Source organism: Schistocerca americana, chromosome X, assembly GCF_021461395.2.
Source record: "Schistocerca americana isolate TAMUIC-IGC-003095 chromosome X, iqSchAmer2.1, whole genome shotgun sequence".
NCBI lineage: Eukaryota > Metazoa > Arthropoda > Insecta > Orthoptera > Acrididae > Schistocerca > Schistocerca americana.
The window spans coordinates 90,063,979-90,080,109 of NC_060130.1; the positions used below are offsets into that span (position 1 = coordinate 90,063,979).

Consider the following 16,131-nt stretch of genomic DNA (forward strand, 5'->3'; position numbering starts at 1 on the left):
AATAATTGAGGACGTAGGTTGCAAGTGCTACTCTGAGATGAAGAGGTTAGCACAGGAAAGGAATTCGTGGCGGGCCGCATCAAACCAGTCAGTAGATTGATGATAAAAAAAAAAAAAAAAAAAGGTCGAGGGAGACAAAGATGGCGGATTTGAGCTGTCGGGATAGGAGATGGGTGAAGTTGAGGAGTTCACCGTCAGACAGCTCCGCCTATACACTACCCTTCGTGTACGCTACGCTACCGACATCTGTACACTTATCTCACGACTTTTGACACCCCAGTTTCACGCTATTATCCGGTGCCCTCTAGCGCAGACCGTCGCAACTTGCGCCAGCGAAGCGGGAAAGTCGACCGAATAATACGCGTGACAAGTAATACCTCGACCGGTATCGAGTAAAGAATAAAATAATTCGGAGGCACGCCCTCGTAGCTGAGGTGAAACTGTTTTTTACTACACGGGAAGAAAGAAAAAGTTTCGAAGCGACGGTGTACGTTATCGGTAGACGGAATAGGGCGAGAGACGGAATATTGATATAGGGCTGCGGACTGCGGAGCGAGAGCAGTGTATTTATAAGAGGGCGCAGGGAGGCTAGGGCTCAGGGCGCAGCGCGGCGCGGTGCCAGCGCGCCGGCGGGCGGGCGGCGGGCCGCTGGGCTGCGGCGGCGGCGGCAGACGCGATGGCGGGCGGCGAGCGGCCGTGGGACGTGTGGCAGCGGCTGGTGCCCGCGCTGCTCTTCTCGCACGCGGCCGCCGTGCTGGCGGCCTCGCTTCTCGGCCTGCTGGGGCTGGCGCACGTCTCCACCGCCGCGCTCTTCTTCTGGTTCGCCGCCGCCGCCGTCGGCTCCACTCTCGCCTATCACAACCTCAAGGTCAGCCCCGGCAATGCACTAATCGTACAGAAACCGAGGGTTTTTTCTTTTCTTCATTGGCTTTCGCGATGTGCCCATTCGGCCATCTCGTCGGTGGAATGTCGGTGGTGACGATACGAACGTAAGGACGACGCGACACCCAGTCCCCGAGCAGAGAATGTCTCGGGAATCGAACCCCGGTCCCTTCGCTCGGCAATCTGCAGCGCTGACCGCGCAGCTGACGAGGCAGCGGGGAGTTAGGCAGGGCTGTGATACTGGGTCCGCAAGCGGGTTTCGTGAACATCTCCACGCTGTTGTATCCTGTGCGTGGCTCTTCGTCTCCGCATAACTCGTTTTTTAGATTTTGAACGTGCTGCACTTCAGCAACTGTGCGTGCGAGAGCTCCGATGGACTGGAAATTACAGCCGACCAGTTGCAAGATACAGCTTTATAAAAGCTCGACCGCGGTTTCGACAGTTTTAAAAATGCCTTCTTCAGGAGGTGTTGTATACACAGTCACATATTATCTACGTAAAACGTGGAAGTCGTCGACTCTGTCTAACACACGTGTGTATCATCCATTTAATCGTCGTGTAATTAAGTGGACAACACGCACATGTACTAGACAGAATCAAAGACTGGCGCTAATAACCGTAGCAGTTTTGCGCCCTAAAACCATAACAAAAAAAAAAAAAAATCAAAGACGCCCACATTGGATACAGATAATATGTGATTCTACCTACAATATCTTCTGAAGAAGATAGTATTAAAACTGTCTAAATCGTGCTCGAGGTTTAATAAACCTGTATTTTGCAACTGGTTGGCTGTTATTTGCAATCCTTTAAAGTTAATCCATTTGTAGCTTACCGTAGTGAAGCCTCTCTGTCGGTATACGACCTGTGCCGCCCACACTTCCCTCTATCGCCAAATTGACGTTTATTTGATGCCTCAGACGTTTCTTACCGGAAATCCCTTCGTTGTTAGGGTTCCGGTAGAAACGGAACTCTTACACAATTACTTTGTTCCCCGTCTGTTAAGACCCCTTTCTCTCAGGAAAGAGTAAAAGTATCGAGCTGAAATTTATGTCAAATACTAAGGTGCACGGTCGTTTGGTGGTGTAAAAATTTAAGTTTCTAAGTCAGTGAAGTCAAAAGATACGGCCTTTTACGTCACACATTTCGATACTCAAAGACTCACTCATCAAAACGTACAGACCAACTATCTGTATACACGTTTAAGTGTACCAAACCCTCCTACTCGCACTTGCCCGATTTTTTCAAGCTGTGCCGTAAATTTCTTTTTACCCTAATTTTCTGGATTCTTCCGTAACACCTCATTTCAAAAGGTTATATTCTCCTCTTTTCTAAACTGTTTTCCATCCAGGTTTTCTTCAATACAACGCTACACTCCTGACAAATACTTCAGAAAAGGTGTCCCAACACTTAAATTCACAAACTTCTCTTTTTTTAAAAATTGCTGTCTCGCTATTGCCAGTCTCTCCACTTCTGCCGTCGTCAGCTCTTACTTCCACAAACACCGAAATTCATTTACTACGTTTAGTGTCTCATTTCGTAATCTAATTTTCTCAGCGTCGCCCTATTTAAATCAACTACATTTCATTGTTGTAGACTATTCCCCATGTAACTCAGTCAGCACACTGCAGAAGCTGCGAAGGGAACGGGGGGAAAATTCGGACAGAGAACTAAAGTCAGCGAGGAGAAATCAAAATAAAAAACTTGCATAAACTACTGATTTACCACAATAATATTCATTTTATGGTGCCTCGTGAACCAGGTTTCGGCTTCGTAGGCCATCATCAAATAACTTAGGACTAAACAGATAGGTCACACAACATCAGCCTCAGTTTGTAGCTGTACAAAAATTGTTTTTCCAGAGATATGTCACCTTTTACTTCTATGTATGTATACAAAAACACAAGCATAATGAAATTCACGAAGAAACTATGAACATATAAATCTTATATTACTTCATGCTCAAATATTAAAAGTATAAGAGTGTAAAGAAAGGTAATGTAATTGTTGTAAGGAGTATAACTGTTCCCCACTCACTCTCCCCTCTTCCCCCCTTTTCCGGCCTATCCATTACATTCACCAGTTAGTTTTTGCCAATACTAGGCTGTGGAAGTACTCACTTGCATACCGTTTTTGGCCAGTACTTTCTTATACTTTCCGTCTTAGACTGTAAAGTAATGTAAGGTTTTCTTGTTATTAGTTTCTTTGTGAATTTAAAAAAAAACGGCTCTCGCCACTATGGGACTTAACATCTGAGGTCATCAGTCCCCTAGACTTAGAACTACTTAAACCTAACTAACCTAAGGACATCACTCACGTTTATGCCCGAGGCAGGATTCGAACCTGCGGCCGTAGCAGCAGCGCGGTTCCGGACTGAAGCGATAATAACCGCTCGGCCACAGCGGCACGCTTGTGAATTTCATTACGCTTGTGTTTTTCTGTAGATATATAGTTGTAAAAGCCACATAATTTTGAAAAAAAAAAACGATCTCTCTGATGTTGTGAGTACTCTCTACTTAGTCTTAAGTCATCTGAGGATGTCTCAGAAACCCGAAAGCCGGTTCGTAAATATTATTATGAAACTTCGACGCTGTGTTCCTCCATGTACCGACGGATATTCCATAAATATTCTGAAATTTGAACTTTGAGGTTTGTCGATGGCTTTGTAGTTCTGTCTGAGGTAGCAAAGGTATTGGCAGATCAGTAGAACGGAATGAATAACGTCTTGAAAAGAGGTTGTAAGATGAACGTCAACAAAAGTTAAACAAGAGTAATAGGATAGAGCCGGATTAAATCAAGCGATGCTGAGGGAATTAAATGAAGAAACGAGACACTAAAAGTAACAGATGAGTTTCGCTAGTTGGGAAGCAAAATAACCAAGGATAACGGAAGTGAAGAAGATATAAAATGCAGATCGGAAACAATGAGGACATGTTTCCTGCTCACATATATAAGGGGTACAAATTTGCTTCCTCCGTTTGCCGATAGGTGGCGACAATGGTAAGTAGCAGTCGAAAGAAACAGATCGCAGACGACAGGCAGTTAGCTTGGACTTCGGTCAACATAACCCTATTCAAACATTAGTCGATTTGTGTCTGCATCATAAAGTTGTTCTTGATTGAAAATGTCAGTTTACGAGCCTAATTCTCGTTATTTGCGGGAAGTGTTACTGTTTTGTTTCAATATGAAGAAAACAGCGGCAGAGTCTCATCGAATGCTCTCAAGTACATATGGTAAGGACGCTATTAGTGAAAGAACGTTTCGTGAGTGGTTTCAAAGCTTCAAGAGCGGTGACTTTAACGTCGTAGACCGGCATAGTGGTGGAAGAGAGAAAGAATGTTTTCGAAGATGCAAAATTGGAGACATTGCTGAGTGAAGACTCGCGTCAAACTCAAGAAGAATTGGAACGATTAGTGGGAGTGACACAGCAAGCCATTTCAAAGCGTCTCAAGGCTATGGGCATGATTCAGAAAGAAGGAAACTGGGTCCCGTGTGAGCTGAAACCAAGAGACGTTGAACGGCGTTTGTATGTTTGTGAATAGTTGCTGCAGAGGCCAAAACGGAAGGAATTTCTGCATCGCATTATGACCGGGGACGAAAAATGGGTACATTACGATAACACTAAACCCAAAAAAATCATGGGGATATCCCGGCCATGCTTCCACGTCGACGGCCAAATCGAATATTCACGGCTCCAAGATCATGCTCTGCATTTGGTGGGATCAGCTCGGCGTCGTGTACTATGAGGTGTTAAAACCAAGTGAAACAATCACAGGTGTTATCGAACGCAATTAATGCGTTTGAGCAGAGCATTAAAAGACAAACGTCCACAATACAGTGAGAGGCACGATAAAGTAATTTTGAGGCATGAAGACGTTGAACGGTTGCAAAATAGGTCAAAACGTACTTGGAATCGTTAAAATGGGAAGTCCTACTCCACCCGCCGTATTCTCCAGACATTGCTCCCTCTGACTATCACCTGTTTAGATCAATGGCACATGGCCTGGCTGACCAACACTTCCGATCTCATGAAGAAGTCACAAATTGGATTGTTTCAAAAGATGAACAATTTTTTCGACAGGGGATTCGTACACTGCCCGAAAGATGGGAGAAAGTAGTGGCCAGCGATGGAAAATACTTTGAATGGTACATGTGTAACGAGTTTGTTTCATTAAAGCCTCAAATGTTGGGGAAAAACCGGCGGAAGCATAGTTGTACAACTTGTATTATCTCTCAAGTCGAAATCCCTTTTTCTCAACACCTACTAATCGTACGAGGATGAATGAGGTATCATTAGAAAGGTTTTTTAAACAGATTCTGATATTGCATACCGATTTTGCGCTAAAACGTACTGTTTGTGGGGAATTTTAGCATAAAAGACACTTTTGACTAGCATAGGTGAAAAGGGCATCATGGATGCACAGCTTCATACCTATTCTTTACAAAGCTAACTTATTAATTCCATATTACCCTAGTACAAATACCATTTTATGCACGTCGTATAAGCTTTCTTTTCTGAACGAATCAACTTTTCTTGTGACTGTCATCTTAAATTGCGATTTACTTACTGCTGCTACGACCTAACGTGCTTACTGTAACTGAAAATGTTTGTCGAGTTAAAGTTGCAAGTTATGTGGCCCTATTGACAGTCCCTGATCTCTGAACATTGTACAAGCCGAAGCCGGGATGAGTACTCCGAATGCAATGCGAGACACATTTTTGGACGCATGGAACTGTACACGGTGGGGCAAATAAACGTGGCCCCTGAGAACAGAGTTACAAGGTACAAAGAAACACACAGAGGAAAGGAAATGCAGTACTAACCTGACTATAGCAGATGTTGAAAATGACCACCATTCATCTCTTGGCACTTTCGGTCCCTGGTCAGCAAGTTGGTGAAGGCGGGACGAAGCTGGAATGCTGGAATTCATCCGAAATGTTCTGCTGCAGTTCTTGAAGATTAGAGGGTTATTGTGATACACCTTTGACTTGAAGGCTTCCCACACAAAGTAGTCGCACACCCCGGCTAGGGCCACAACCAGACTGACCTCTGTTAACAACTATGTTAGGCGTGAAGATTGTGTGATCACGTGGCGTTAGTATAGATGGTGTGCGCGTCATGGAATGTTTATTTGTTCACGTCGTTCGGTTCATTTTCAAATATGTTTTCTTCTTATTCCCACAACAACTTTTATACCAAATACTGCACTTATTCCAAATGATGTCGTTCTTTAAAAACTGCTAAAATTTCGCACGGATCCTGTCATGAAAGAGAAATATGCTATCACTGAAGATAAATTTATTGTTCGTAATTCTTTTCTGAAGAACTCGTCTGGTGGGTAAGCTTGTACGTGGAGAATAAACACAACAGACAAGAAGAGAATAGAAGTCTTAGAAATGTGGTGCTCCAACAGAATGCTGAAGATTAGATGAATGAAGAAGTACTAAAAGGAATAGGGGAGAAAAGAAATTTATGACACGGATTTACTAAAAGAAGGGATCGGTTGATAGGATACATTCTGACTCATCAACGAATAATTAATTTGCTAACGAGGAAAGCGTAGGTGTGTGGGCAGGAAGGGGGGAGGGTGTGGGGGTAAAACGTTGCACAGGGAGACCAAAACTTTGCTACAGTAAGCAGATTTAAGCGGATTTACGTTGCAATAGTTACGAAAAGGTAAGAAGGCTGGCACAAGATACAATATTGTGGTGAACTGCATCTGGAACCGCGCGGCCGCTACGGTCGCAGGTTCGAATCCTGCCTCGGGCATGGATGTGTGTGATGTCCTTAGGTTAGTTAGGTTTAAGTAGTTCTAAGTTCTAGGGGACTGATGACCTAAGATGTTGAGTCCCATAGTGCTCAGAGCCATTTGAACCATTTTTTTTTTAACTGCATCAAACCACTCTTCGGACTGACGACAACAACAAATACCTGTACCATAAATGAACATCTATTTCTTTAGACGTGGCTTCACCTTTGCTAATTTTTTTGAATGACTCCATACCGTTTGAAACTGTTAATGTTTTATTTTTATTTATTTATTTGTGGACTATTGTGCGATTTCGGCGGTAGTTCATTTTCAAGCATCCCCCTAAAAGTTTTTGTAAATATGATAATCGTTCTTCAGTTGATACATTATTCACTAACTGAAAGCAGTGACTAAACAGAATACACATTGCTCTAAGTGATCTAACTTACCAGATACGACTGTTGGCTACAAGATCATCAAAAACCTGTGATGCCAAATATTGCCCTACGGATCTCTTTCAAGTGTTGTCTGTGACGCGTGTGCTTAATCTTGTACTTCCAAGAGGAAATACATATATATATAGTAAAGTACCAAAAGACCAGTATCTCGTTATCAGTCGCATCGTTTGCGATCGGCAACGACAGAGATAAACTGTAATTGTCGAGCAAGTCGTCTGCTTTAGTCTATATACACAAAAAAACAAATACACTCACACACACACTAAGCTTTCATGGTTTACGTATTGTCTCAGAATTAAATTAAAAATAGTTCCTTCTCTGTGTTCGAGAGGATGGAAACTCTAATCCCTATCTGGATGCTGCAGATTTGTGTGCTTCCCAAATGTGTTCAGTTAGTATCAGTTGCCTACTATGTCCGCTACAGACCGTTCAGATATCGTGTTTACAGTTGCGCCATACGTCGCATCGTTCGGACGTCATACACCGATATCTTTAAATGGGACAATCTTTCCCTTGACTTTTGACCAGTCAGTTTAATACTACACTCCTCACTGGACAGTCGGTGAATCCCTGTCTTAGTTCTATTGGAATCTTCTTTGCTATCTTCAAGCCTCTCACATTGTTAAATGCTCTATTACCCATCGATATCCTCCTTCATATTTCCTCCACGCAGCTTCCATTATCTGCCACCAAGCCTCCCTGTTTCCATCTTAATAGCTTTATTCTCAACGGTTTACGAAATTCAGCAGTTCGAAACTGCCAGGAATGTGAATGGAGCAAGTGTTGGTATATTAAAAGACCTTTACTTGTTGTGTTTTACAGTCAGTTTTCCTCCACAGCTCATATTGAAAAAAATAAATGCCAATTACAACGCCTTTTGCAGCTTGTATGGGCACGTGCTATGTTGCTGACGAAAGCTGTAGTCCACTTCCGACTGTACAGCGTGCACGAACACTCAGTACGCGAGCGACAAATAATTTTCCTCGTTTTCACTTTTTGCCAGTAGATTTCAGTCTTTAACTAACGGTACGAACAAAAAAAAAAAAAGAAAAAAAAAGAAAAAAAAGTTCAAATGTGTATGAAATCTTATGGGACTTAACTGCTAACGTCATCAGTCCCTAAGCTTACACTCTACTTAACATAAATTATCCTAAGGACAAACACACACACCCATGCCCATGCCCGAGGGAGGACTCGAGCCTCCGCCGGGACCAGCCGCACAGTCCATGACTGCAGCGCCCTAGACCGCTCGGCTAGTCCCGCGCGGCGTACGAACCACGCCTAATAGAGAAAAGTTGAATATCTCTGGTGCCTATAGATTAACTCCACCATGAGTCATCAAACGCCCATGATAAAAAGATATTATGAAGACAAGACGAAACGATGTATAAACGCACATTCAGTTTTTGAGTCTCTTTAAAAATAATTATATAATGCGTTAAGGTGCTTTACGCTGGACTTAAGAACGTCAAGCACATAATATGTGTGTACCTGCGTGTGACGGATGACAGCATTTGCATGTTGGTACTTCATTGCAGAAGCATAGCCAGAATGGCTCCCTATTGGAAGATACCGACAAAATTCCGACTTTTATATCTTTTGGGTTGGTCTGAATCTTTACTGAATACCACGGTCAACGACCTTTTCTAATATTAGTGTCTCAGTAGAACGTTCGTCGGCTTGCTAGTAAAAATATCAAAGGTGCCTATTTTTATTAATTAGTTTTGTTACTTTTGTTCTTTTGATTAATTAGTTTTATTAATTTTATTTACTAATTTATCAATTTTTGTAAATTTAATTTAATTTATTAATTTAATTCATGCATTAATATTTGTAGCTTTTCATCTTCATATGGCGTTTATGATTACGAAAATCCTGTACAGCATGTGCCACTTACGGCATGGTTCATTGCTACTAGCATTCATGTTAAGAGAAAAGTAATTTTGTAATTTAAAATGTCGATATATATCTATTTACAAGTTATTTCCCATTTCAACAGTAACTTTCGTTGTAGAGTTCGTTTGGTCTTATTGTTCTAATACACTTGTTATTTATTTATTTTTTCGCTGCAATCCTATCCAGGCGTCAAATACTTTTCTCAATATTTTCACAAGAATAAAAAGAAAACACTTATGACTCTTACTTCTTTGTTGTTTATCTGTGTTGAATTTATCTTTTACACCTCCTTTTATTGTCAAAATGGTCCTAAATACCACAGAATGTCCTCTCGCCACACTATCAACGGTTGCGATAACTTCTGGGAAAATTTCATCTCACAGCTTATCCTTGAACCACTTCATTTCACATCTGATCAGTGCGATCTATTTTTAGAGTCATACCAGAACATTGCATGTAAGACAGTGAGCCCTTTTTTTTATTCTGTCTCGATTTTCCCGCATTTCGTATAATGTTGTACTTTTAGTGTGTAATTGAAGGAATTCTTCTTTACTCACGTTTCAGTATCTAAGGACATCAAGAAACTTGAAGAAATATGTTTTACATAAAGGAGACTTTTTGGTGTGTGTAGAAAATCAAATAGCGCACAGATATTACTGAAAGGAATCAAAATGTCAGCTATGTACCATTTTTCGTACAAACCAATATTTACGACCCTATTGCTACTTTTCTAAATGTCACAAATGCCAAGTGGGACGAACATAAATCTGACCAATTCGTATGTAAAGTAGCACATTACATAGATTTCATGAAGCTGCTTCATCAAGGACGGCCAAGAATTCCGCATGTGTGCAGTGCTGTTTCAAGCGTGCGGAGTTCTCTCGCCCGGCAATAAACTTCTGGCAGGAGCAGAGGGAAGCTGCAAACACGCCACATTTAGAGGGAAATGCAGTCGCACAAGGAACGTTGAATGGCTTGCATGCGGCTTGATTTCATATTTCATGTTTCTCAAGAACCTAGATCACAAACAAAACAAGTTTTCACTATCATTTAATTATTTTTGCTGGCCGAAGACAATAAAATTTCTACCTCATACAAACAATCGTCGTATGGGGAGATGCAAATAGTTTCGCACGTTTTAGGCACTCTGGTTGTCTCGTAGTAGTCACTTATCTAGTTTCTTCATAAAAAAAGCTTTTCACACACATATATTTTGATCGAAATATTGTATCACGTTTGCTACCTCATTGTGGAGATGTGGAAGCTCTTCCCGAAGGAAACAACGTAAAAGAATTTGTCTTTTAAACGGGAATTATACTGCAGTCGATTAGTTCCATCTGCACATACGCAGAGGCGCTTTCTACTGAAGTTGCAAACAGTCTCGAAAACATCTCCAAAACAGATGTAACATTGGCGATGTCCTCAAAACTTTTAGAAAACTGTCGTTATGATTCTTTTTACGTCAAAATGAATCCTTAAGAATTTTGAATTTTTTAACACCAGTAATCTTAGGGAAGAGGGCAGTGTTTTTTTTTCAGAATTTGTCCTTTCTACATAGGCATTTTCTTTTTAAATACATCCCCACACAATAACAAACAAGTTGTTTCTTAACTTGCAAGTCTTACTGTCGGCAGTGTGCAGTCAAGTCCACTTCAAATGGAAGGTCTGCAATCCATTCCGTATGCACTGATTTTCGTTCTTACTTTCTTTTTCATTTCGCAAATTCAACAAAAGCGGGTTTTAAATCGAAAAAACGTTCCAGGCACGCCAGATGACTTAACTAACGTGCTTTGTAGTAATGTATAATGTCTCCACACTGTCCATTTGTTTCCACCAAAAGCTATTGCAACTGACAGCATAATAATGAATCTCACATCAGAAAATTTACTATTCGTGCTACCTGGTTCATCACGTTCTCCATATCTGTAAACTTAGCACAACGTGCTTCCTGGTGCGCAGAACAATGAATCCAGTAAAACTCGTCTATCGGTCGTTCTAATGTTTTACTCATTCACCTTCAACTAAATATTGAAATTCTTTCTGAATAGTGTTGTTATGGCGTTCCACAACAAATTCGCCGTATTTGCAGAAGAGGTATTGAGGATTCTCATCCTTCTCTTCTGTCACTCCCATCCATTTTTAAAGGCTTGTGACGATAGATCGGCGGACTGTCTCTTTTTCGCAGACGCCACTGGACCTGTGAACTTCCTTCATACCGCTAATAGACAGCGCTGACACCCCGATTCTATCGAACTGAAGAAAGCCGTGTCAGCAGAAAGATGCCGCACCGCACTGCTAAAGAAAATGCGCGCTGTGCCAAGTACTTTCTGGAAGCACCGAGCAAAATCGAGATGTACCGAATAGTGCCAAGACGGGCCAGACCTCGGACCGCACACGTAGAGCACATTGTGCTGCATGCCGTGACCGACGCTGATATAAACGAGAGACAGCGAACGCAAAATGCACAAGTACGATATTTTTAAAAATATCGGGAATCCGATATATCGACATTTAAAAAAAAATGTTTCAATATTATCTTCCGATATATGCAAAATGGATCGATATTCCATCTGAAAAGTATCGACGTTTCTGTTCATAAAAATATTGGCTGCACACTGTAAATATACTGACGGTTTTAGAGCTGTATATTTAAGTATTCATTATCAGGTATTCTACACATCAACAAGCTAGCAGCTTGCCTGTCCTCCTTAGAGCAACAATTGAGAGGGAAACGATGCACTTTCACGCTTGGCGATAAGCACTTTGCTAACAATGCTAACTGCATGTAAGTGGCAGAATATAAGGTGTCCGATGGGTATAAGTAGTAAGACTTCTTCATACAGTGAAAGCAAAATTATGTCCTACTACAACTTCAAACATTTACCGAAAATTGTGAAAAATATAATATAAAATAAAAATATCAGCGCTCGATATTGCCATTTTGATATCGATATATCGGGGGACGAAACATGGTCGATATATATATATATATATATATATATATATATATATATATATATATATATATATATATATATATATATATATATATATATCAATATTTTTTTGCAAATATATCTGTATATCGATACTGTATCAACAGCCCCAGAACTAAGCAAAAGAAGCCCTCAACGTACTTTCTCGAGGCTTGGCCGGTTGCACTAATTGGTAAATGTCGTCTCGTTATTGTGGACACTTTTCCTAGCCGGCCGGGGTCGCCGAGCGGTTCTAGGCGCTACAGTCTGGAACAGCGCGACCGCTACGGTAGCAAATTCGAATCCTACCTCGGGCATGGATGTGTGTGATGTACTTAGGTTAGTTAGGTTTCAGTAGTTCTAAGTACTAGGGGACTGATGACCTCAGAAGTTAAGTCCCATAGTGCTCAGAGCCATTTGAACCATTTTTGAACACTTTTCCTTGTGCCAGTCCGCCATGTATTGTCAACACGAATTGGGAAGTGAACATCACGGCTGCTTATTTAACAAGCGCACGCGGTTGCCTCTCCAGGCCAATTACTGACCAATCCGTTGGCCAAATAAAAAAAACTGAAGAGGAATATCGTTTTAAAAATCATCTGCCCTTCCTGTTGAAGCATACAGCCCTTTGGAAAATATATCTCAGTGTTCATACAAGATGATGAACTCAGTTTATGCCCCAAATGTAACCCCAGACAGTGAATCTGACCCATTAATGACGCTGTCTGACAGTGACGATCGAGTGCGGAGATGACTAAACTTACACAGAGGAGAAGAAAATGGAGGGTGGGGGTTATTTGGAAGTAACACAAAGGTGTATCGAACTACGACATAAACTGCGAACGCCATTCAATATTGCCCCAAAGTGTAGTAAATTGTGTCTTATAGGCTCGATTTGTGCAGGGCTAGTGCTTTTGTCATCTGTTGCCTACATAACCTAATAAACTGAAAATAGAAAGCTTGTGCGGTGGTCGCCATAGAACATGAAGAACTGCATCAGCGTCACCTTACCTGGGTTGCGGAAGTGAGTAAATGCAAACATGCGTAGCGTAGTCCCTGAACAAAATGCAGTGTAAGTGATTGAAGCACGTTTTGCGTGAACAAGAATCGTACTCGAATGTGGAAGAAAGGTACACGTGGCAGAATTTGAGAACAAAGGAAATGTGTAACATAATGAATTCGCGAACTCCAAATACGGGAGGGGGGGGGGGGGGGGTTATAATTAAACTTTCTCTACTTCTCAGGATCCCCATGAAAAACGAGTGATCATAGAAGTGAAACTTTGTGGAAAAGTTTGTAAGGGGTATGCGGAAGAGAATTAACGAACAATTACTGAACGAAACACATTTTAATTTTCACATGAGAGGGTAATGCTGTTAATTGCATACCATGTTTAGGTACCAGATTACAAAAATTGCTTAATGTGACGACCATCTGTATCCACGACAGCCTGGAACAGTACATGAGACACCGTTTCACAATTGTTCCCAGCACTTTTCGAACAGTGGAGCACGGAATATTCAACCGTCTTGACGCAGCTCGTGCACTGCTTGAAGATCAGGCATTACGTCCTGCATTCTCAGTCACAGCAACAGTAACTTCTTCAACAATTTGTTGCACAATTGGCCGCAGGTCTCTCCCAGGAGAAATTCCCAAATTATCAGTTAATTCTAACTTCCGAATCATATTCTTCAAGTCCGGGAAGAGGACTTCTCCGTGTTCTTTAATGCCTTGATAACAGCAACAACACTATTGCTATTGATTTCATAAAGCAGCTTTATGAGTAATGTGCTGCTCACTTTGTCGTGATCCGTGTTGGCTGACCGCAACTTTAATGCTCACTGATGCTTGTGTTCCAACCGTATACCACGGTCTGAACACCATTCCTACAATGTGTGGTATGTGTGGTACCCATACAGTAAATAGCTTTCCGCCTACACTCGCTCAAGTAGACAGAGTTTAATTATAACCACCCTGTATAATTGTAATGTATATAGTTAACTCATGTAAGCCCTCCCTCAAATCTGTTGTGTTATACCTTCACAGATCTGATGATGGCGCCTTCAGAGTGCTGAAACCGGTCATCTAACAAATGATTGAAGCGATCGTGGCTTTTCAATTATTTTAATGGAATATAGTCGAATGAAATCAGGTGATGCTGAGGGAATTAGATTAAGAAACGAGACACTTAAGACAGTAGATGAGTCTTGTTTTTTGAGCAGCAAAATGACTTACGATGGACGAAATAGAGAGGACGTAAAATGTGGACTGGCAATGGCAAGAAAGCTGTTTCTGAAGAAGGTAAACTCGCTAACTTGGAATATAGATTTAAGTGTTAGGAAGCCTCTCCAGAAAGTATTTATATGAAGTGTAGCCACGTATGGAAGTGAAACATGGAAGATAAACAGTTTAGACAAGAAGAGAGCACAAGGTTTTGAAAGATGGTGCTGCAGAAGATACTGTAGATTGGATGGGTAGATCACGTACCTAATGAGGAGGTACTGAACAAATATGGGGAGAAAACAAAAGTGTGACACAACCTGTCGAGAAGGAAGGATAGGTTGACAGGACACATTCTCCGACATGAAGGGATAACCAATTTAGTGCTGAGGGAAATGTGGGCGGTAAAAATCGTAGAGGGAGACCAAAAGAGGATAAGTAAGCAGATTCAGAAGAATGTGGGTTGCAGTAGTTATTCGGAGATGACGAGGCTTGCACAGGATAGAGTAGCACGGAGAGCTACATCAAGCAACTCTTCGGACTGAAGATCACAACGAATGATCTACTGGATAACGTCGAAACCTTCAAGACGCTTTTCGCAAACGATGTTGTTATCTATGGGAAGCTTGCAGCACCAGATGACTGTTGCGAAACGCAGGAAGACCTGCGAAAGATCGATGGTGGATGCACAGAGTGGCAGTTGACTTTGAACATAAATAAATATAACGTATGGCACGTACATGGCGGAAGAGACACCCTATTATTCGATTATGGTATTGGCAATAAACCACTGGAAACAGTGACAGCCGTAAGATACGTCGAAGTAACCCTCTGGAGTGACATAGAGTGGCATGACCACATAAAAGTAATTAAAAAAAAACAGATATCAGTCTGAGATAATCTGGAAGAATATTAAGGAAATGTTATTTATCCACCACAGAAGTGGCTTACAAAGCACATATACGACCGATTCTTGAGCACTGCTCACCAGTCTGGTACCCTTACCAGATTGTTTTAACAAGAGAGAGAGAGAGAGAGAGTAGATCCAACGAAGAACGGCACGTTTCGTCACGGGCTCATTTAGTAAGACCGTTGAGTGTTAAGGAAATACTCGACAAACTCCACTGACAGACGTGTTGTGTATTACAGGGAGGTTTACTGTCGAAATTCCAAGAGCCAGAAGCAAGTTGCAAGAAGAACCAGGCAACATTTTACTTCCCCCCCACATACTTCTCGTTAACTGATCACGACGGCAAAATCAGAAAAATTAGAGCTCATACAAAGGTTTATCAGCAGCTGTTCTTTCCACTCATCATTCACTAATGGAACAGGGAAGAGAGAATTGATAGAAGTACCCTATGTCACACATAGTTAACTTGGTTTGAGGGGTATATCGGACAGTTAAAATTAAAGTGCAGCTACTCACGGCGGTCCGATGTGGGCTGCAATTGTCGTATGACAGCGAAACTTTGTAGATATGTTAATGAGGAACCACTTTACACGGGAAAAAAATTAGTTCCAATTTTGGCCACCAGGTTCAAATCTGGCGCTGTACAGCGTCTTGTCGACGTCTCTGGCGCTCTTATTGAACTAATTGTGTAAGCGGCGGTTAATAATAAAATCAGCTTATGCCTTTCTCACTTGTTTGACCTTTCCTGTCCATGTCCAATTCCTAATCCATTACGTATAGAAACATTTATATACGTCTTTCTTGCATTCACAGCGCCAGATTTGCACCTGGTGGCCAAAATCGGAACTAATTTTTTTTTTTTGTATCAAAAATCGTTTCTGCGTCATCACATTATAATATGTGTCAGGTTTCGCTGCCATACGACAATTACAACCCACGCTGGACTTCTGTTAGTAACTGCACTTCAATTATAACCAATTCGTGCATTTAGAAGAAGATGACAAGGTTTCCAGGTGAAGCGTTCGCTTCGTTCGTACCTCGCA

The 16,131-nt window shown here is 41.6% G+C and overlaps 1 protein-coding gene across 1 annotated transcript in view; it reads left to right on the forward strand.

Moving 5' to 3' along the window:
• Window positions 1-644: 644 nt before the first annotated feature.
• Window positions 645-16,131, forward strand: part of LOC124555005 (D-beta-hydroxybutyrate dehydrogenase, mitochondrial-like) — a 298,706-nt gene continuing 283,219 nt past the window's right edge. Inside the window, exon 1 of the mRNA XM_047128748.1 lies at window positions 645-868. Coding sequence (XP_046984704.1) covers window positions 677-868 — 192 coding nt within the window. The 5' untranslated portion in view covers window positions 645-676. The remainder of the gene's footprint in view (window positions 869-16,131) is intronic.